The 24567-nt window shown below is 35.2% G+C and overlaps 1 protein-coding gene across 4 annotated transcripts in view; it reads left to right on the top strand.

Moving 5' to 3' along the window:
• SLC16A7 (solute carrier family 16 member 7) overlaps positions 1–18876 on the top strand; it is a 180362-nt gene extending 161486 nt beyond the window's left edge. For all 4 annotated transcript variants that reach the window (XM_032421137.1, XM_032421140.1, XM_032421139.1 and 1 more), the window contains 3 exons: positions 726–869; positions 3910–4728; positions 9031–18876. In XM_032421137.1, coding sequence (XP_032277028.1) covers positions 726–869; positions 3910–4728; positions 9031–9299 — 1232 coding nt within the window. In that variant the 3' untranslated portion in view covers positions 9300–18876. The remainder of the gene's footprint in view (positions 1–725; positions 870–3909; positions 4729–9030) is intronic.
• Positions 18877–24567: the final 5691 nt, after the last annotated feature.

Raw genomic sequence — 24567 nt, 5'->3', positions numbered from 1 at the left:
AGACAATGATCAGGATTCATATTCATATCCCTTCTTCAAATGGCCCTTAAATGGTTTGATTGAAGTGTGAGGAATTGCTATTGTCCAACCAAGCGACAGAAATAACAACCAAATTCAAGCAAGCATAAGCGGTGATCACTACATTGCTATCTATGACTACCACCTGATGAACAGGGGTTGTTAAGAGACATCAAGTGTGAGACATCTTTATTTCTAACATAATAAGATATGAAAACTGTTGGTATCTTAGAGTCAAGGAAATATGGTATTAAAGAAAAATCATACTGTGGTATAATGAAAAAAAAAACAATTTAAGCTCTAAGAGGATCTATGTGTGTGTGCAAATATATTATTCTAGGAAAGAAAATTATTACACAGACAAGTCATTTTTATAATCTCTAGATTGTTACATAAATTTGCTTGCATTTATTAAATATTTGGATAGTATAGCTATGTCCTGTTGAAAACCTTTCCATCAAAAGTCGAATGATTATGGTCATAAACTATATGTTAAACACTTCTAATTTATTATTTTATGTGCTGTCATATATATGGTTAAAGGTAACCAATCAAAGTGATTAGGAAGTATTGAAAAGTCTTCATTATATTCTATGTGAACTAATATTTTTCTTTTGTCATTAAAATGTGCTTTCAAAATTAACAACTGTTAAAAATAAGTAAATGACCCAGCAACTGAACATTTCTTAATTTCCTCTCTATCTCAGGTCCCATAAGTAGTGTTCTGGTGAATAAATATGGTAGCCGACCAGTGGTGATGGTAGGAGGTTTATTATGCTGTTTGGGAATGGTCACAGCCTCTTTTAGTACCAACGTAATAGAGCTTTACCTCACGATGGGATTTATTTGTGGTAAGTCAAGTTTTGTTTTCTGCTTATTCTCTTCTTAACACTTCCATTGTTTGCAAAGCTCTGGAAGAAGCATAAACAACAGAACAATTCGTATTGTTTTCTTTGAGTTTACTTTTTATATCAGATGCTATCTTAAAGTATTTTCATCTAGTACACTGAAATACTAGCTTGGAATAGCCAATCAAACTTATTTCAAGAAATGGAAAAAACAAGTTATCAGATACATTAGGTGCTATGATATCAATGTCAAAAAGAAAACAGTTTTGATGTAGTTTTACCATTTCACCCTTTATTCATCAGCTAGTTAAGATGGTATTATGGACACAGACTTCCCGGCATATAAAAACTTCATTTTTTTTAAAAGTTATTTTTATTACTTATTACTTTTTAGAGTATCTGACTTATCATTCATTATAGGTTAAAAATGATGCCGGTGATATTTTCTGCATGCATTGATTTAGCTCTAACAGAATTCCTTTTGTCTGTGTTCTGGTTAGTGGTGGTGCTCTGTATTGCCGTCCCTTCTTTCCCTTACAAAAGATTCTAATTGTTTAAAGGCTCTGTAAGGCGCATATGCCACTAAACACATGTTTTTAAATGTCATACTGTCATTGTATTACAGTTGTTCCTCATGCGTAATGTCTGTTGACTCAAACCTACCTAAATATGTACATTTGGAAAACACTATTTTTATTAATCTCAACAGTAAACTGCATTAAACAAATCTACACTCAAAATTTTAAGAAAAATTAGATTTTAATATATAAAGAAACTGAATCGTTTCCTTATGCTCACAGAAAAACAGTAAATATATTCTCTTTTTAAAGTAGTTTTAGATCAATCTAACCTTGAACTTTGTATCATTTGATGAAAAAAATAAGATGTATTAAAGCCTAAAGTAATAGTGATGTTAAAATCTTTCTCTTTACAACCTTTCCATGACTGTCTTCCTTTTTGATGTGGTAAAACACCTTTTGACATTATGAATGAGAATCTTATATCTAGGAATTTTCTTACTGCAGAGAATGTCCTTTCTTTGTGCAGAAATACTGTATATTATATTTGACCATGGAAGTCAGGCTGGGCCCACAAGTAGATGTATTATGGAAAAGATGATTTTGTTATTACTATACCACAAATTTCAACAGCATTATATGTTATTCTAACTTCAATTCTTGAGTCTTGAAGGCTTTGGTGCTTCTAGAGTCAACCATTAAATATGCCATGAGAGATTTATCTTAAGGCATAATCAGCCAGTACTTTTTGGTAGACAGTCTAATTTTTAAACCTAATTTAGCACATTAGCCTCCTTATATCTCAGTTCTTTGTCTTTAAAATGGGGAAAATGATAAGCTCTTTACTTTGGGAGTCACTGGAATGATTCATGTAAAAAATGAATACATAGTACTTCACAGAGTACCCAGAATTTTGTTACTTTTAAATAAATACTAGCATATAATTATCATCATATGTCATTATATAACATTTGACAGTTCTAGAACTTACTTGACTTTGGCAGAACCCTCTTTTGTTGTTGTTGAGGGGATTAGAACTCAGGAAGTCTCAGTGTCATGTCCAACACTGTACATAGGTAAATAGTCGAGGCAAATTCAGATCTTTGGATTTCAAATCTCATGTTCATCTTACCCTGCAGAATAAGAAATAGATGGCCACCATCTCCTAAGGAGAAATTGGATTAACACCCGAAGGCAAAATTCTAGGTGACCGAATGGGGCCAGGGGTTAGGGGAGGGTGGCATTAGGTAAAGAAATTTGAACTTCAAAACAAAATTCCTGGGTTTTAATTTGGATTCTTCCATTTACAAGCCACTGACCATAGGCTGACAGTTTCCTTATTTATAAATTACACTTATCCTGCATGTCTCACAGGTGCGGGCCGTGATAGTATCAGAGAGCATACTACCCTGTTACTCTCCAAAGCACATTCTCGGTTCCTTTGTGTCAGCTTTTAGGGACCCTCCTACTCATAGAAAATATTTGTATCAAAGGTTTGCAGTAACTATTTGTACTGAGAACTGAGTTGTCCCTGAGTCTAAATACTTAACCACTTTGCAATACTGTCTCAATTTACATAAATTGGTAAATGCAGAATTCTTACTTCTCTAACCCGTAAACTAATACAGAATAATGCCTAGGTTAAAGGGGAAAGAGAGGTACCTTATCTAAATCAATTTTATGTGCTTTATAAGCAAACTTAATCATCACTATTGCTAAGTAATACTTTGGCAAGCTATAAGAAATCATTCATCTCTCAAAAGTGATACTCAGCACTGCCAAGGGATTCCCTTGGAATCAGTAGGAATAGTAGGAACCTTTGAATCATATAAAGAATGAGTTTTAATCTCTGAAATAAAATGTTTAAAGCAAAAATTTTATTTTTTAGTCAACACCATATGTGCATCTATAGTCATGAACTGTGGAATGTGAAAGATGTAGAGCTGACATTAATGGCATTAATTTATTACTCTTGTTTATTATTTGCTCAGTTCTGAAAGAAATATCTCTGGAGAGACCTAAGATTTTCATAAACAGCAACCTTTTTAATCTGTTCACTCTGTTCCACTCTTAAAAACAGTGTTCCCATTTAAATGCACTCTTGCCCACAAAGGAGGAATCTATTCTATATATGCGTATATAAATATAATGCATGTAAATAGGTTTATGTAAATAGAGAGGATTAATTTATCTGTGGTATTAAGTGATTATAACTAAGAACTAATAATTTCATCTTAATTTCAACCTGTTCTGTGATTATGGAAACATCAGTAGATGTTCTTGATTTCATTTTTCTGCTTTCACATGAAAGGAATATGAAGCTGTCATACATATCAAGTGTCCAATTGTGAGAACCTCTTTGTTTATGCACAATTCCATGATATTTAAAATTGTCAAAAATTATTACCTGCTTTTGCACTTTTAGTTCTGCCTTACCCACTTGACTGTACATTTTAAGGAGTAATTCCTTTTGTGAGTGACATAATGTGTTTGTGTTTTTGTTCCCTTTGTTCTGTTCTTTTTAGGTTTAGGTCTAGCCTTCAACCTGCAACCAGCCCTAACGATCATTGGCAAATACTTCTATAAGAAACGACCCATGGCTAATGGCCTTGCCATGGCAGGAAGTCCTGTTTTCTTAAGTACATTGGCTCCTTTCAATCAGTACCTTTTTAATACTTTTGGCTGGAAAGGAAGCTTCTTGATTTTGGGAGGTATCCTGTTGAATGCCTGTGTGGCTGGGTCCCTCATGAGACCCGTTGAACCCAAACAAATTACCAATAAGTCTAAAAATAAGATTGGCATAAGAATGGATGATTCAGGTGTGAAGAAAAGCCATAAGAAGAAATCAGTATGGGAGAAAGTCAATACGTATTTAGATTTCTCCCTTTTTAAGCATCGGGGATTTCTGATATACTTATCTGGAAATGTCATTATGTTTCTAGGGTTTTTTGCCCCCATTATATTCTTGGCTCCATATGCTAAGGACAAAGGAATTGATGAGTATTCTGCAGCTTTCTTGCTGTCTATTATGGCTTTTGTTGATATGTTTGCTAGACCTGCTGGAGGACTCATTGCAAACTCCAAACTTATCCGCCCCCGAATCCAGTACTTCTTCAGTTTTGCAGTCATGTTCAATGGAGTGTGCCATCTCTTGTGCCCATTGGCAGAGGACTACACAAGCCTGGTGTTATATGCTATATTTTTTGGTCTTGGATTTGGGAGTGTTAGCAGTGTCCTCTTTGAAACTCTCATGGACCTGGTTGGCCCTCAAAGGTTTTCCAGCGCTGTAGGACTTGTCACAGTGGTGGAGTGTTGCCCCGTTCTTCTTGGTCCTCCTCTTGCTGGTAAGAATAATTCTCATCCAGAAAAGCAAAAAGCATAAAATGAATATCAACTAGCCAGGACATTCTTTGTATTGTATGTTGTGGCTTGTAATAATAAATACTAATAGCCTGAAAGACTGTGGGTGTGTTAATTTTAGGTTTTATTATGTATGTATTTTTAAATTTCATAAATAGTTGATTTTAGACCTAAATTTCCTTCAGAGCCAGGACCTATGAACTTAAGAAATTAAGTTAGACTGATAATTAGTAACATAACTTTCAGGTTTTTACCCATATCCATTGTTTTACGCTTCTAAAAAATGTGTCATAATAATAAAATTCCACTTTTTCTTCATTTTATCATTGATGAACAAATTTCTCTTCTGCTTATATTAAAATGAGTCAAAAGTTTAAAATAATGATACTAAAGGTCAGGATCTATTTTTTTATTGGGAGTACATTGGTTATATTAATATGTTGCATGCCTAAGGATAGCATACTTTTATAATATTGCCGACAGAAATATATGTATATATTTATACCCATATATATGTACATATATACCCATATATATGTACATATATATATACCCATATATATATATGTATATGAAATGCAGTAAGGAAAAGAAACTCATTTTGAACAGATATATTCCACATTTATAAATTGTAATGATTACCTATAGATTTTAAGATCTGAAATATTTTCAATGATGCCTATGAAAGTATCTGTGCTAAATTACACAGTAAGGAGACCACGACACATGTATAAGTGCATTTTTCAAGTTAAGACTTTGTTCAGTCTTAGACTTTAATGTTATAAATATTAAAAACGTTCTGTGGGCCAGTCTTTTCCAGGACATTGTTTTGGTTAATACTAAACTTAGGTATTCACTTAGGCTCTTGGCCTGACCCCTAGTGGTTACAGTAACGGCCAGGCTAAACGTAAATTTCTCCAGTTTTTAAACTGTTTCCCTATATGACATCAAGGTATCACTTTTTAAAATTGCAGTATAGTTAACAGAGTGTTACATTCATTTTAGGTGTACAATATGGTGATTCAACAATTCCATACATCAAGAAATCACTTTGAATTGGGAAAATTTGTATTTAATTTGTTGATCTTTAGGTATCATTGACGTTTTGCCTTGCTTTTTCACTTGGTCAGGAATGGCATAGTTACTGAATTTTTCTATCTACCAGGGCTGTCCTTTTGTATCTAGCACAGATGTTTTGGGTGGTATATCTTTTAATATTGGATATACTATGGCACCAAAACAGTTTTCAAGAAGAACGAAAGCCAGTCGGTCTTATTTATCAGCTAATTGATTTTGTTGCATAAGACAACTACAACTGACCTATCTTTTCCTACAGAATGGGTTTTGCCAAATGTGTTTTAGAAGCCTATTCATTAGCAGCAAAATTTTTAGTATCAACAGAGAAAATTGTATTTCACCAGCGATGGTGGGATTAAAAAAAAAAATTAAGTCAGGTCAACAGACATAGTGGGCGGGCTCTAAGGATGAAAAGGAAGGAATCTGATTTGACTATTCCTACCTGTGCTGAGAACCTGTATTAATAACATTTATATCAGTTTCAGTGCTCTTGAGTGCTTCTTGTGTTAATATTGCCAAACCATTGCACGAGTAGGGGCAATGGCAGGAATCAATTTGGGGCTCCTTGTTGAAGCTCTCAGGCTGTAGCCATAATAAGTCCATTTTTTTTTTTCATCCTGTTTCTGTCTCCTGCTCTCCCTGATCCTCCTTGACTTTTGGACTGGCTTCTTCTCTGTAGCATCTGATCACTGATAGAATGGTGTCCGGTACATGGTAGGCACTCGGTAAATGAGCACCCCATTGTAGTTACTTCTCACACTCTTGCTGGGGCTGCTACTCTTTTTAGCAGAGCAGTGGAAGATACAGTACCATTTCTAGTTTTATTTTTTTCAGCTCACATTTTCACTGCTGCACTCACAAGAGCTGAAGCTTTAGTTCTGGAAATCATACCTGGCTTCTTGATGATGCTAAAAAATTCCCCAGACATTTAGAAAGTATGTTTATATGGCAGCCCAAAGTGGTATCAACTCTGATGGGGCCACAGACCTAATGTGTATGTATTTAGAGGTGTAACAATCATTGTATGAATAGAAATATTTGACTAAAGCTAGAATAGAAATTTAAATTGTGCATTTTTGATGGGGCCACAGACCTAATGTGTATGTATTTAGAGGTGTAACAATCATTGTATGAATAGAAATATTTGACTAAAGCTAGAATAGAAATTTAAATTGTGCATTTTTGTTATGTGTGTGTATATGGCACACTCAAATAAGCCTATTCCACCATTTAACTAATTAAAACAGAGAACTTCGTTCAAATAGGCAGTTTCACAAGTAGCTGAATTTAATACTGAGCCGCTAACTAGATGCTAGCCAGAATGAATGAGATTCTGATTAAAGAAACAGGCCTACAGAATCACCTCAAATATGCATATAATAAATAATATGGATTTGCATGCACTATCATTGTTAAGAATTAGGTGCCTGTATAAGCAAGAGGCAAAATTAAGTATAAACTGAAATATTTTTAAAAGTCAATGAACCGGAGCACCTGGCTGGCTCAGTTGGTTGACCGTCCAACTCTTGGTTTTGGCTCAGATCATGATATCAGGGTTGTGAGATCAAGTCCCACATTGGGCTCCGAGCTGGGCATAGAGCCCGTTTAAGATTCCCTCTCTCCCTCTCCCTCTCCCTGTCCCCCCACCAGGGCTCACTCTCACTCACTCTCTAAAAAAAAAAAAAAAAAGGTCAATAAATCTTCAGGTTATATGATATCAGGCTAGTTTTTAAATGTCTAAATAATCAAATGTAATAAATACTTTCTTCCTGATTAGTGTGGCCTTAATAATTTAGATTTGGATAAACTAAAAAGTTGTGATTAGCCCAAAAAGTTATGATATGACTCTTAACCAAGAGGTATGGTGAAGCTCTTTTGAAGAATAGTTAAGAATCTGAGATTCAGTGAAGTGGGGGAAATCAGAGGGGGAGACGAACCATGAGAGACGATAGACTCTGAGAAACAAACTGAGGGTTGAGAGGGGAGAGGGGTAGGAGGATGGGTTAGCCTGGTGATGGGTATTAAAGAGGGCACGTTCTGCATGGAGCACTGGGCAAACAATGAATCATGGAACACTACATCAAAAACTAATGATGTAATGTATGGTGATTAACATAACATAATAATAAAAAAAAAGAAACTGAGATTCAGGGGCGCCTCGGTGGCTCAGTCGTTAAGCGTCTGCCTTCGGCTCAGGTCATGGTCCCAGGGTCCTGGGATCGAGCCCCGCATCAGGCTCCCTGATCCACGGGAAGCCTGCTTCTCCCTCTCCCATTCCCCTTGCTTGTGTTCCCTCTCTCGCTGTGTCTCTCTCTGTCAAGTAAATAAAATTAAAAAAAAAAAAAAAAAAGAATCTGCAATTCAGATAGACCTTGATTAAATTCCAGATTCTGCCGTTCACTGGCTATGTAACTATGATCAAATTACTTCATAGTGATTTTGTAAGGATTAAATAAGGTATTACCTCATTTAAAAGTGTTTAGCCTAAGGGTGCCTGGGTGGCTCAGTCGGTTAAGCCTCAGCCTTCAGCTCAGGTCAGGATCCCAGGGTCCTAGGATTGAGCCCCATATTGAGTTTCCTACTCAGCAGGGAGTCTGCTTCTCCCTCTCCCTCCGCCCCTTTCTCCTACTCATGCTTTCTCTCTTGCTCTCTCTCTCAAATAAATAAATTAAAAATCTTTAAAAAAAAAGTGTTTAGCCTAATGATAGGCATAGAAAAAGCATTGAGTAAATATTATGCCCTGTCAGAACCTTAAATAAGCCTTTGGGTCTTTCCTTAAAAATGTAATTTTTTCCTTTTTATTGAAAAGAAGCATGGAAAGGATGAAGCAGTCTCAATGTATAAAAGTTAATAGATAAATATATCTATTTATATACACATAGATACAAAAAACATGCCTCACACATACATGTATTTATGAATATACACACAAACAGGTATATACCTATTTTGTCTTAGTTGTACATTGTTATTGAGGGGAATAATCTTTAATAAATTTAATATACTGGTAATATAATGCTGTGTATACATATATGCTTTTTTAATGCATACATAGAATTCATAATCTAGAATATTTTTTGTTAAAAACTCATTCAATATTAACTTAAATAAGAAATGGGTACATACTTTGTGGAAGAATTTATTGGAAAATGTTATCATTTTACGGCTGTTTTATTATTCTGTCTTAAAAGATGTTCTCTGTCTCTTAGGGAAATTGGTGGATCAAACTGGACAGTATAAATACATGTATATAGCCTGTGGGGCTATTGTGTTCCTAGCGAGTGTGTGGCTGCTGATCGGCAACGCTATAAACTACAGATTGCTTGCAAAGGAAAAGGAGGAAGAAGAAAGGAAGAAGAAACTGCATACACCTGAGTCCAGAGAGTCTGAGCCCTTGAACAAATCTAACCATCATGATGTTAACGTCAAAAGTACAAGAACAGAGAATAATTCCTCAGAAAGAGAAACTAATATTTAACAAGAATCACATCTCTGATTTCAGTGTTTATGACTTTCTTAGGAGTATTTTTTTTTTTTTTTCAAAATATTGGGGAAGTTTTTACTTGAAATGAGGAGTCATAATGAAGAATGGAGATGAGATTTTCCTCAATGGCAAATTTTTATAAGTTTGTTTTTTAACACTTGTTTGGATAGTCCAATTTTGAGATTATGCCTATAAAGAATCCATGCAATGGGTTTATTTCCATACATGACTCTGGTTGTCGTGGTTAAAATAATTCTAAAGTCTTCCAGTCTTGGTTATAGAGATCTGAATCCCAAACCTCTGGTTTAAGTAGTTAGAAGGCGTATGTTTAATCCTGTAAGAATACCCTGTCCAAATTTCATTTTTTAGTGTTAAATAGAATTGAAGGAAAATTAATTTTCTTCTGGTGTGCACACGCGCACACACACACACACACACACACTCACCTATATGTACACACGTGCACAGAGTATCCAGAGAACAAAAGACAAGTAAGTTCAAAAAGAATATTATCACTTTTTTTAACTTTAAAAATAAATCCATGGAGAATGAGGAAATGTGTTATATCTGCATACTACTTTACAGTGTGAATTTTAAAGATAAGAACATGGGTGAAAATGAGAATGATCTTAATTTGAAAATGCAACTAACTGTGTAAAAAAAAAAATTTGCATGTATAAAATAAATTTGAAAAAAAAAAAATGCTCCATTTTAAACCATTAATTCTGAGCACTGTTAGATTTGATTAATCCATGCACATGATTTCTTTGAGGACGGTCATTAGTACCTGGTGCTAGAGAATAGAACCCTCAAATAATTTTCAGAATTCTTACTTAATATGTAAATCAAATTAAAAGCCTAAGTGACTCCTCACAATGAGCTACGTTCATTGATTTTAAAAGGATTTTTGTTACTAATCCAGAAAGTAATAACCAGGGATTTCTTTTAATCAGAACTCAGTCTAGACTCACTGTCATACTGAGACTTCAAGATGGAATTTACTGGAATCGTGGTTGACAGGCTGACAAATAAGCCAAATTCTAATTTTTCCCAACACATAACAGTGATCAGAGGATTACTGCTATGAGTGATCTGAGTAAAGCTGACTAAGAGGGAGAGGTGCTTATACTGAGCCCTCTCAGTTCTGTCATTTCTCACCCCTCCCTAAAATGCAAAAGCAAAACACAGAAATCCAAACAGGCCTTTCACCCAGCCACTGAAATTCCTCACGCTGTGGGGAATGGCAGCACCTCAAAATCCCACCCCCTCCTGGTGAGACTTCCTCCTGCCTGGGAACATAACCGGGAGACTGGAGACTGTTAGAAAAGGTTTCTAGAACTGGAGACTGCATGTAACTCTGTATACACAGTTGGGAAGGGTAGGCATAGTTAATCACACGATAGCAAGAGGCCTGCAACATTGCTGGCCAGTTTAATTCAGCAGTTTCTCATTTTCATAACGATGTTAAAACATCTGAGAATCTGAATCAGCTTTGAATATTCAGGCATATGATAGTTACTGTGCACTCAGAACTATAAATACCACTTAGAGTAATACAATACTTTTAAACAAGAAAGAATTTGTGCCTTATGGCTAAAGTTATAAGTATTTACATCAGTAAATCTGAAGTTTAAATTAAGAGTATGATTAATGAAAAACATTTAGTGCTTGATTATTGAAGTGATGTTACTCTTAAGATGTCAAAAGGAATTTGCTGTTCATTTTTTTTAATTGCAGTGGAGGCAGATGCTATCTTATTTCCTATAAGATTGCACCTGGACCCCAAGCTTTTGTAATAGTTAACATTAAGGATTTGATTTGTAAAATTTATGCACTGGTTAAGCATGTGGCTCATATTTAGGAAGCTATAAGAAGTCCCATATTTCATTTAGCATTCATTTTTTTAGCAGATGAAGAGGAATTTGTATTTTTTAAATATGAAATAAAGCAACTTGTGCCAATACCATAGGTAAATAAATTAGGCAAAATGTGGCAGTGTATGGCTGTTTTAATTTAGTTTTGCCCAGTCTTGAGTCTTGAATGAGCTACTTTCGTATTTTTAGTCCTTTTGTATTCAACTCTGACTCATCATAAGAAATGCAACATCATAAATTGTGTAGTAGCTCTCCAATCTTAAACATTTCCAAAAAGTCTTCAATTCCCTGAGGATACATATTTAAATTAATATACATATCAGATCCCAGGGGGAAATAAACAGCCAAGTAATGATAGTGGGGTTTTGGGCCCACGGCTTTAGTCCTTTTTGTCACCTGCTGGTAGAGACAAGCTGGTGGGTGCATTACAGTGCCTTCCTCCATGGAAGGAGGTTTATTTACTTACTGATGAGGTTTGCATCAGTTCTGTTGGTTTTTGGTCATCTTCATTAACTTTTTATTTCTAACACTGTATATTAAAATGTCAAAAAAGAAAGGGAAGTAAAATTGCACATTCAAAGCACATGATATGTATACAGCCATGCCTCGCAACAGCTCTACACAAAGTTACAAATATGCACACATATTAATTCCTATATTAAATGTTGAAAATTAATTTAGAACACACTTGAAACAGCGACAGAGACTCACATACAGGATTGAGAATCGTTCCAGGGTAAAATAATTTTCTAGTCATTCACACTCTCCACTCCCTTGAACCTGTGAGAATATTTGTTGCTTTCAGAGAATCTTTAAAGACCGAGAAGAGAATATCAGCTCAGAACATTCACCTAGTCTAGGGGAAGTGGTATAGTTGGCCTCTGTGTGTGCAGTAATCAGTGATGTCTTGAAGCAAAATCAGAGGACACCATTAAAATTCCTTTTCGTCCCCTTGCCCCACTGGGGGAATGGTAAAGAAGGGAGGTTATCAACCAGGGCACTAAAATAATTCATGATCACTGGCTACTTCAAGTATTTTTCTGCTTGTGATAACTAGCAGCTCATATTTTTCACAATTTAACCTTAAATATGACTTCACTAATTTAAGAATACAATATTGGGTATAGACTTGTCCTGACCAATCCCTACCCTCTTTCCCAATGTTTTTTTTGGGGGGGTCCAGTCAACACACATTTAAGAGGCACTGGGCCAGGCTCTAGTGTACTTCACGTTGGAAGACATGACGTTTTCTCAGTGTAAATTCACATGAGTTTCACTTCTTTAATATCAAGTTCCAACTGTCTTATCTCATGCCCCACCCCTGGACACTAGAAAATAAGTAAAATAAGTTTGACATATTTGAATGTGCATTTTGAAATCTCGATTTTTTTTTTTATTCCTTTTCTGGCTGCACATGACAATTGAGGATACTGAAAAAAGATGTATGATGTAAATGTAAGTTTTTATATTGATATTATAAAATGTGGAGAAATCCTTAATCAGTTAATTGAAAATTATTTTCCATCCCAAAGTACCTTTTTTTAAAAAAAAGCCCTCTCATATGTGTAACGTTGCACACTTGTAATAAAACAAAATTAAAAATCATGATTGTTAGGCTCCATTTAATAGGAACTAATATTTTGCCTACATAATACCTTTTAATATTCAAACCAAATTGTAAGTAGAGGCTATTGACCTGACATAACAGATGAGAGAAACAAAACAAAATCAGACACACAAAGTTCAGCTAATTACCCGAAGTGAAAGTGGTAAGTGACAGAACCAGAACTAAAACTCAGATTTATCTAAAAGCAGAAAGAGCCCCTGGCATGTTTACTAGCATGCTGCCTTCAATAGAATCTATAGAAGCAAAGGTAGATAAAATATAGATACAAAAAATTTAAACCCTATACAGTAAGCCAATTAGGTTTAACTGCAATTTGTATTCCGATTTATTTAGCGTTCATTAGAGACTTTGCTATAAACTGAATATATAATTTCAAGTTGCCTGCTTTTCTAGCCAATGCATATTACCCCAAATAGTGGTAATGATTGTATAATAGCCATAATTGTTTTAATACGACTTTCTGCACAAAAATAATGACATATTTATATGACTCAGGGATAATATATTTTCCCTGAGGTTGGATTTAGAAGAAAAATGTTATTTTCTTTATGGATAAGTAATTCCCATATTGCTGGCTACTTATTATGACTCAAAAAGTACTTCATACAAAACATTATATTCAGAATTATAGGGATTCCCATTTATAGGATCATCCAAGCTACCAAAGAAACCTAAAAAGATTATAAGATATAAATGATTTGGTTCATCTATACAGTATATATTTATTTTCATCATTTAATGCAACTACCCCTACGTTCTAAATCATTTTTCAGCCTTCCTTGAACATCTGTAACTGCCATTGTCCTCTCTGTCCATTTGTCTATAGACAGAACAAGTATCCTTGCTTTTGTCCTTTCCCTCTAAGACTTTTGACTTCCATAGAATAGTGGTCTCCTTAGCATTATTTTAGATGGTGTACTTCTAGTGTCTTACATCTTTCACAAAATCACACGTGCTGCATCTAGTCTTATTTAGTTGTGATTTGTAGGAATGGCTGTCTTCCTGGAATCAACAGTATGTACTCTTGGCCATGATCTCTCAACTTCACAAGTGAAGGAACTCCTGTGACTGGAGGCTTAAGGTATCCTGGATAAGGAAGGTGCTCATAATCTAGAAGACGTTTTGTTAATATGAGTCTTCCTTGTGCATGATAAATACATAAGTGAATATGATTTTTAGGAATATAGAAAAATCAATCTTCCTGTCGTTGGTACTAACTATCCTGGATGTTTCTAATCTTCTTAAAGGGCCTCACGACTTTGAGAAACAAAACTTACCAGGACAGCACCGCGCCATTACATATCCTATATGCTCTTTCAATGCAACGAGATCCTAGATACATCTTACCAAGTAGATTTCTTACCACAACACTTCATAGTACCAAGCAGCATCAAAATTATTCAGATATAAATTGAGATTAGAATCTTTATTCAACTCACTTTGTCTTTTAGGTTTTGATTTTTACACATCCATGTGCATGGTCTCCCTCCACTTAAAAGCTGAGAGGCTCATTATCAGTGATTATAATGCTTGTATAATCAAAATCAGAAATTATCTTTGTTGATAATTAAAACATGAACAATTTGCTGAGCTCACATCATTTTTTGTAGTTCTCATTTTCTCTTCTTTGCTATCAGTTGTTTGTACACTATTTAATTTTTAACTCCTACAAGATCCTGCAATCTGGTTTATGTTAGTCTTCCCCCACACTGCCTTTCCTTCGCTTTATTTCACTTATGAACAGTTCATGAAAGCATTGTTATAGTACTGAGAATCATACTTTTAGGTCCCTGTGTTAAGAGGAAAATAATATTGCAAACAATTTTTGGTGTTAATAGAGCATATGGGAATTTTTTAGACTGAATTATTTCTCCCATCCCAATCCTGAGCTACCTTACCTTCTCACCTTTTTTTCTCATAATTATTATTTTTTTAAATATTTTCTTCTCATTGTTTTTCACAATGTCTAGGCCAGGTTCTTAAGCATTTTTCATCAATTCTGGGCATTTTTAATACAGAATTCTTGTTCCTTTGGTGGGTTTAGTTATGCTTCCCCTGTGTGCATGAATGCCATGTTTTTCAGTCTCCATATGTACTTGTTAATAGTGTGAGTAACATTCAGGAGTATTTCAGTAGGTGATTAATTACTCTTTCAGCAAATATTTTTCTTCATATAGCAAAACAAGCTTTTTTTGTTTAAAACTCAAATATGGCAAAATAAGCTAAAGAAGCTCTGTATGAAAACACTGCTACTCAATATTCTATCAAGGCATAAGTTGGTAAAAAGTTCTGTGATGAACAAAAGATCGGAATTCTTATATGAATTTCAGGGTGAATTTTGAAACATATTCCTCTAAGCTTTTTATTCTGGGTTGGTTGTTATTTTACTTTCATATGCATCTAAAAAAGATTTTGAAGTTAGACCTAGTTTATATAGCTTGTGCATTAGAGTAGAGTACGAATTTTGGATATACTATTTAAAGGACTTTATTTTTCTACCACATGCTTTCTATTTGTAACTAAAGTATGAAGATTTCTGGATTTAGTGAGAAAAGACATATGAACTAAAGTGTTTATTTTGGGGGTGCCTGGGTGGCTCAGTTGGTTGAGTGTCCAACTCTTGGTTTCAGCTCAGGTCATGATCTCAGGGTCGTGAGATTGAGCCCCGAGTTGGGCTCCATGTTCAGCGTGGAGTCTGCTTGAGGTTCTCTCTCCCTCTCCCTCTGCCCCTCCCCCTGCTCGCGCTTTCTCTCTCTCTCTCTCAAATAAATAAATCTTTAGAGTGTTTATTTTCTAAGCATTAGATGTAATTGTATTTTGATTTGTATTGTATTTTGTTTTGATATATTTATGTATCAAAAATATATTTAATTCATTTCATCTTCTCAACCCTCTAAATTAGGTTTGTTAGATATGCACATTTTTACAGAATAAGACTAGAACAGGTTAAGGGCTTTGCCTAAACATATATCTATCTTTTGAGTAAATGCAGGGTAGGAAGTAGAACCCAAGTCTTTTGACTCCTGACCCACCTTTTTCCCCATTGCACTGTATAAGCCATCCTATTTTAATGGTAATCTTTATAGATTGAATACATATTTACCTGGAAACACTTACTCTAGCCTTGCTTGATAAATCCTTTATTTCCAAAATGAGTGTATTTCTCCTGAGTCATATTTTGCAAAATCATGTTTGTAAATTTAATTTGAAGGGTATTTAATGATCCCCACAGTAGATAATTCTGAGTAAACTGGACATAATAATTGGTGGGATGAATGATTTTGCACTATATATGTTGTTATAGCAATATCTAAGTCATTAAAAATACTCGCCAATAATGTGTTTATAGAATTGTGTGTCAACATTCCATTAATTCCTCCTTTCTTTATGTTCCTATTTTATTTTAGAAGCATCATTCACTTGTTTCCTAAAAATTTAATTCCAGAGCACAGAACACGTGATGCAAGTTTGTTAAATTATTAAGTTGTATGCAAGAAATTATCATCATTGTATAACTTTGAAAAGAATGTTCCAACAATATTTCTTGATCCAAGAATCTGAGGATGAGTTAATAAAATTATTAGGATAAGACCTATCTCAAAAATTCTTGCTTTATTAGATGGTTATTCTATGTAGTTAACATAAAACCTGACAACAGGTGTCCGGCAATTGTAGAACTATAGTATCTTTTATCTTTGTGATACCATCTTCCTCTGTCCCCATCTTGATAGATTTTTTTTTCAGATTTTCCATTTTGATTCTATTTCAGAAAAAAAAAAATCACTTCTAAATAAAAGATCCCTAGTGAAGGGGAGAATGGTTGCTATTAGGAATTTGCTCTGTAAAAGTGTAAAAACAATCTGTACTCGGTATTTGTTTGCTTAATTCATCAAGGATATTTACCCTAAGAACATACTTTAATAAAAGTTTTGATAAACTGATGTGTCACAGTAAAATCTTTCATGAACAGGGCCCATGATGCACTTGTAGTTAGTGATGTTTTTGGTTAGATTCAGCCAAACTGACATCCATGTATACTCCGTTTGTCTTGTCTTTCTGACAGGGCAAGCCTCAGTAGCGTCAGTGAGTACGTCAATCAATAGAACGCCCCTTCTTGGTAATATGATAAAAATGAGATCACAAAATTACTTAGATATGAGTCAGGTATAGAAATTCCTATGTTGAAGATGGGACAGTAAGATATATTTGCTAAAATTTACATTTGATTTGAAGCTTCTTATTTAAAAGCACTTCCCTCCGAATACGTTAAACTACTCTATTGATTAGTATTCCCTAGAATGAATTATTCCCTATTTCTGAGGAATTTCTGAAAACATTTACTACTTATATTCTTCATCAAATATTTCTTTGTTATCCCACTGGTAAGTTTGGGCAAATATTAAAAGTAAGATTATTGGGATAAAAGTTATACATAATGACATGTTGCTAAGAAGACAGATAGAAGACATCGCTTGGCAACGGCCAACCTAGCTAACTTTTGCAAGCATTCTTTAGGGGTTAATCTGTAGAATTATTTTTTTAAATATAAGTTGTATCTTGGGCTGTATTTTTATGATTTTTAAGTGAAAAAAATGTAGTTGATTTGTTTGTTCTCCAGGCACTTTAAGGACCACTGAACAAATGATCCTACTGTCACATGGTCTATCAACTATGATAGGGAAATGAAGAGAAAGGGTAGATTTGCTTGACACCTAAGATGATCCAGTCAGTTATTTTTACATGACCTAAATCATGGCTGTACATATTTCATTTTTCAAAAAATCAATATGGTAGGAAATAATTTAAATGCCAGTCAAAGTTTTAAAATATAAGATAGAATGCACTTCTTTTTGCCTTCTTACAGATGAATGTACTTAAAGTGATTGTGATTTGATCTTGGAATATATGTTTATTTCTATAATTTTTGCATATACAGTAGTTCTGAACTTGGCAAATAAAACATGGGGAAAATTTAACAAAATGAAAGAACTAGGATTTTCATACAAATACATATTTTGTTTTTAAACAATGTAGATTTATTTAAATCAGGAATACATTATATTGTTGATTATTTTAAAAGTATATTCAGTTCAATATGTTCCTACTTCATTTTTTCCTACTTCTTCATTTTTAAGCAAACTTGTTGACTACTGAATCATTTGCCACTCAATTTTCATTTATACCGTCTCTGTTAATTGTAGTTTCTGTTTCTTTGCACAACTAATTTGAAACCAAATGTTGAATTCCTTAATGGGAATACATATTTTGCGTGCAGTTTTGAATATACTTTCAAATTCATCTCTATCTTACTAGAATGTGAGCTCCTTGTGGACAAGGATGTTATCTTTGTTATAGTATCAGCTTTAATACCTAGCAAAGTGCCATGCACAGAAAAACTCCTTTATTGAAATAAATGGATGGATCTAGATTATTAAATTAATACTACAGTATCCTGTGATGCAAGATGAATGGATATTAGAGGAATTCTCTTAGCTAATTTTCAAAGTAAGATACAGAAAACAAATACCTGTAGCATTTTTGTTATCTAAAAATTGATACTCTATTTTGAGGATTTCATTTTTATTCCATCAGTAAACATTCTATGCAAGTTCTGAAATATGCAGCAGTTAAACTTCATGGTACATATTAACTAGTTTTATTTACAAAATCAGAAATGCTCTCTTAGGCTTCCTAGAAATAAATGTTGACAATCATTTTATTGACCAAAGGTGCTACTTATTTTCTAATATTTATATTCATCATAAGTTTTCTTGTCTACAAAGCTTCAGTTCTTCTTTTTGGGGTGGGGGGATGGGGAGAAGCACACAAAACTAAAATATCTTTTCGTCTGAATTATGCAATTTAGCATTGTATATGTTCCTTTGTGCTCTATTCTTATTGTATTTTAATTATTTCTTATTGCTCACTTATTTTTATTGCAGGCCTATGCTGTTTCTTGGAAAGTACATGCATATATATTTATATAATATGCAAGAAAAACCTGTATTTCACATTAAATTAAAAAAATGAAATTAAAATGACAAATAAATGTTCATGCTAAATTTTGAAATGAAATCTGCAGCTTTTTCTTAAGGACCATTAAATGCTGTGCTACACTATGCTAATCAAAACAATTTCCAACATCAGCTCAAATATTAGGGTACTACTTTTTTCAGAATACACATAATTGATTAATGTCATTGGAAGTCAAACACAGCCAAAATACAAATCATTCTTAAGGGCTGAAATGAATGTCTACTGTTCGTTACCTTTTCAGGAATGTACAGAAGGAACACACTCAGTTTAAAAAGAGAACATTACCTGCACCACAGCAGTGCCCCTCAAACCACTTTCAGCCTATTTTCCCTCCTTTAACTTTTTTTAAGTAGACTTTATTTTTTTTAAAGCAATTTCAAGTTCAAGCAAAGAAAGCACAGAGATTTCTCATATACGCCCCGTCCCACACATGCATAGTCTTCCCCATCATCAACATCCCCCACCAGAGTTTTACCTTAGCTACAACTGATTTCTGTAAAATTACAAAGTATTTTTAAATTTATCTTGACATTTATTCTTTGACCCATGTGTTACTTAGGAGCATGATGATTAATCCCCACATGTTTGGGGATTTTCAAGTTCTCTTTCTGTTAATTGATTTCTAGTTTAAAACCATGCTGGTCTGAAAACAGACATTGCCTACTTTCTATTATTTTAAGTTTATTAAGGTCTGTTTTATGGCCCAGAATGTGGTCTGTGTTGGTGAATATTTCATGTAAACTTGATAAGAAAGTGTATCCTGCCGTTGTTGGATGAAGTAGCCTGTAGATGTCAATTATAGTCGGTTGCTTGATAGTGTTGTTGTGTTCAGCTGTTTCCTTACTGATTTTCTGCCAGCGAGATCCAGCATTTGTCCATTTTTGATAGAGGATTGAAGGTCACCAGCTCTAACAGTGGGTTCATCAATTTCTCCTTGCAGTTCTATCAGTTTTGACCTCACATGTTTTGATGCCTTTGTTGTTAAGGACATACACATTAAGGAGCATTGTGGAGAACTGATTCCTTTATCATTATATAATACCCTTCTTTATTCCTGATAACTTTCTTTGCTGTAAATAAAGTGTGTGCTCTCTGAAATTATAGAGCTACTCCTACTTTCTTTTGATTAGTGTTAGCAAAGTATATTTTTCTCCATCCATGCACTTTTAATCTATATGGGCCTTCATATTTCAAATGAGTTTCTTATAGGCAACATATAGGTGGGTCTTATTTTTTGTTCTACTCTGATAATCTCCTTTTTAACTGGTGCATTTAGACCAATGACATTTAACATGATAACTGAATAGATGGAGCAAAGTCTATCATATTTATTACTATTTTCTATGTGTTGCCCTTGTACTTTGTTCCTTCCACTCTTTTTCTGCCTTTTGTGGCTTTAATTGAGCATTTTATATGATTCCGTTTTCTCTCCTTTCTTAGCATATTGGTTATATTTCCTTTTTTTCCCTTTCTTTGTTAGTGGTTTGCCTAATGATTGCAATATACATTTACAACTAAACCAGTGTTCTTTCAAATAACTGTCACTTCATGGGTAGTGCAAATACCTTGTAATAACAAAACAATCCTAATTCTGTCCTCCTGTCTCTTATATCATTGCTGTCATTCATGTCACTATATAGAGGCATATTTATGTGTATATGTATATATGCACACATATATAATTGAATATATTGTTGCTACTATTGTTTCAGACAAAATGTTATGTTAGATTGATTAAGAATAAGAGAAATAAAAGTTTGTATTTTACCTTTACTTATTCTTTCTCTAATGTCCTTCCTTTCTATCTATAGACCTGAGTTTCTGACCCATATTATTTTCCTCCTCTCTAAAGAACTTCTTTCAACATTTTTTTTTAAAGATTTTATTCATTTATTCGACAGAGAGAGACACAGCGAGAGAGGGGACACAAGCAGGGGGAGTGGGAGAGGGAGAAGCAGGCTTCCCGCAGAGCAGGGAGCCCGATGCGGGGCTCGATCCCAGGACCCCAGGACCATGACCTGAGCTGAAAGCAGACGCTTAACGACTGAGCCACCCAGGCGCCCTCAACATTTTTGTAAAGGCTGGCCTACCAGCGAAAAGTTCCCTTAATTTTTGTTCATCTTAAAAAATACTTCTCCTGGGGCTCCTGGGTGGCTCAGTTGGTTAAGTGACTGCCTTTGGCTCAGGTCATGATCCCAGGGTCCTGGGATAGAGCCCTACATCGGGCTCCCAGCTCAGCGAGAAGCCTGCTTCTCCCTCTCCCATTCCCCCTGCTTGTGTTCCCTCTCTCGCTGTCTCTCTCTCTGTCAAATAAATAAATAAAATCTTTAAAAAAAAATACTTCTCCAGTTTTGCAGGATAATTTTGCAGTGTACAGAGTTATGGGTTGGTGGTGTTTTTTCTCTCAACATTTTAAATATTTCATTCCACTCTCTTCCTGCTTGATTGGCTTCTGAAGAGAAGTTGGATGTAATTCTCAGCTTTGCTCCTCTATAGGAGAGGTGTCCCCCCACCCCCCACCCCCGGATTCTTTCAGGATATTTTTGCCTTATTTTTACTTTTCTATAGTTTGAAAATCACATGCCCAGGTATAGTTTTCTTAACATTTATCCTGCTTGGTGTTCTCTGAGCTGTCTGGATCTGTTGTTTGGTATCCGATATTAATTGAGGGAATCCTTAGTCATCATTATTTCAAATGTTTCTTCCTCTTCTTCTTCCTCGGTTGATATTCCCATTACACATGTGTTACACTTTGGTAGTAGGACCAGTTATTGGATGTTCAGTTTTGTTTTCAGTCTTTGTTCTTTTTGCTTTTCAGTTATGAAAGTTTCTATTGAGATATCTTCATGTTCACAGATGTTTTCCCTCTGCTGTGTCCAGTTGACTAACGAGCCCATCAAAGGCATTCTCCATCTATGTAACAGTGTTTTTGATCTCTAGGATTTCTTTTTGAATCCTTCTTAGAATTCTGTCTCTCTGCTTCTATCACGAATCTGTTCTTGCACGCCATCTACTTTCTCCATTAGAGTTCTTAGCACAGTTGTTTTAAATTCCTGGTCTGATCATTTCAACATCTCTACCATAACTGAGTTTGGTTTGGATGCTAGCTCTCCCTCTTCAGGCTGTGCTTTTTGCCTTTGAGTACGTCTTGTAGATGTTTTCCTTGATTGTCAGACAAGATGTTGGTAGAAGGAACTGGAAGAAGGAAGTGCTTGAGTAAGCCTTTAGTAATGTGATGTGTGTGGGGGAGAAAAAGCAGCTTTTTATTGTCCTATGATTACGTCTCAGTCTTTTAGTGAGTCTATGCCCTGCACTGTGTAATTCACACATTCTTCTTATTTTCCCTCCCCGCCCTCCCAACCCTGGGTGGGACAGGATAGCTAGAGTAAGCTGGAGTTGAATATTTTCCTTCTCTTTCTTGGAAAGCCAGAGTGGGGCTGTAATTAGATATTTCCCTCCCTTTCTGTAGAAGGCTACAGCCAGCTGGAGTTGGGTATTTCCCTTCCCTCAAGTCAATTAGGCTCCGATAAGCCCCAGCAGGTTAGGCTCTGGTTAAATAGTTTCTTCTGAGGGCAGACCTTGTTAAGTAAAAATAGAATGCTCTGGAGTATTTCAAAATGGTTCCTTTACCCTTCTTCCTGCCAGAAATATGAGGGAGTTTTTCTCTGATAGTCACTGTGAGCACCTAGTAAAGCTCCTAGAGGACAACCCAAAAAGTATGGGGCCCTCCTCTGACTGGGTTCCCCTGGAGTTTTTTTTTTTTTTTTTAAAGATTTTATTTATTTATTTGAGAGAGAGAGAATGAGAGACAGAGAGCATGAGAGGGAGGAGGGTCAGAGGGAGAAGCAGACTCCCTGCCGAGCAGGGAGCCCGATGCGGGACTCGATCCCGGGACTCCAGGACCATGACCTGAGCCGAAGGCAGTCGCTTAACCAACTGAGCCACCCAGGCGCCCCTCCCCTGGAGTTTTTAATTCTCAGACTTTTCTACACTGAGACTTCAGCAATTCTGTCAATTACTGTTCAGGTTTTCTTACTCTGGCACTGGTTCCTGTGGAATATGCTGCTCATAGGTTCCTGCTTGGTAAGTAGTGATTATTCGTATTTGCCTGTCTATCTCTCCAATTTGGGGGGCCCCTGTCCGCTCTGGTACCTCACCTCTCTTATGGGTCTAAGAAGAAATGTTGATTTTTTTTTTAGTTTGTTCAGCTTCTTCACTGTTGTTAGGACAGACTGGCAACTTCTAAGCTTTACATAACAGACCGGAAACCAGAAGGGTTTTGTTTTTAAAATTGCCTTTAAAATGGATCTCACCTTTCACTTATTTTTAATTCAAGGACATAATTCAACATTTTAAATTTTGTCATGAACTCTTAGGTTATTTCATGTTATTTCAAATTAGTGATTAAAACTACATTTTCAGAATAATAAAGGAAATGGCTCTGAGAGTTACCAACCTAAAAAGTGTTGCTTGTGATAATGGGAAGAACTACATGCTTAATTTAAAGGACATTCAGTGGGGCATTGATATTAAATTTGTGCCCATCTCACCTACTAACAAGCTATCTTGACTCAGTCCTATCTAGAATGAAATTGATTTCACTCAAACATAGCATTGGATGGAAAATTAAATGTAAAGCACTTACAATTCTGTCTCACTTGTAATAAATAATATATATTAGCTATTATTTTTATCATGAGCTCCTCCCCCTTTTTTTAAGGTCCTCCCTTTTGGATATAATTTTACCTCATGAAGCCATTTCCCCATTTCAATAAATTAAAATTATATGAAATTCCCTACCAACCCATTATTACTTTATTTTTTAAGATTATTTATTAGAGAGAGAGAGTATGAGCTGGAGAGGGAGAGAGAACCTCAAGCAGACTCCACACTGAGCATGGAGAGGAGGCAGGGCTCAGTCTCACAACCATGAGATCATGACCTGAGCTGAGACCAAGAGTTCGACACTTAACTGACTGCACCACCCAGGCGCCCCCCTCCATTATTACTTTATTATAACTCATTGCTATTAAAGTATTTCACAAGGAATGTATTATTGCAAATAAGCAAGATGTGTCACATGGTGCTATTGTATTAATACTAGGTAATTACATCAACATATTTGAATCACTTATTCACTACTGCATCAATTAGGAATTTATTCAAAAATACAGAAAACCCAATTACAGTGACTTATGCGAATAGATTTTTATTTTCCACATCACAAGAAATCCAGAAGTAGGCTGTTTGCAGGCACTGAATGATGTCATCAGAGACCAAGGGTCTTTCTGATTTTCTGTTCTGTCAGTCTTAGCATATTGGCTCTGCTCATGTTCATCACCTCATGACAGCTCTACCTAGAGTCATCACATTCACATTCCAGGCAGGACGAATGGGAAAGAGGAAAGGGTGAACTGCAGAAGAGTTAAGCACCATGCCAATTAGATTTGACCTTATTATCAGGAAAGCAGGGACTTTGAAGCCCATTTCAGTAGCCTCCCACTTCTATCCCACTAGCCACACTGGGTCACGTGACCACTCCTAAACTAATTACTGGCCAATGGAATTATCATGACTACTCTGGAGTCCAGTGATGATACCTCTCCTGGGACTTTGGTAGAATCTGTTTTCACTGAGCTCAAGGGCCCTTCCTATATTTCTAACCAATCAAGACTCTAAGTGAGATTCAGATGAATATTGAGTGTCTGGCACAGTGTGGAACTTG

The sequence above is a fragment of the Phoca vitulina genome, unplaced genomic scaffold (genome assembly GCF_004348235.1).
Source record: "Phoca vitulina isolate PV1807 unplaced genomic scaffold, GSC_HSeal_1.0 scaffold23, whole genome shotgun sequence".
Lineage (NCBI taxonomy): Eukaryota > Metazoa > Chordata > Mammalia > Carnivora > Phocidae > Phoca > Phoca vitulina.
The sequence above is the reverse complement of the archived record's forward strand: the minus strand, read 5'-3'. Positions and strand labels throughout refer to the sequence as shown.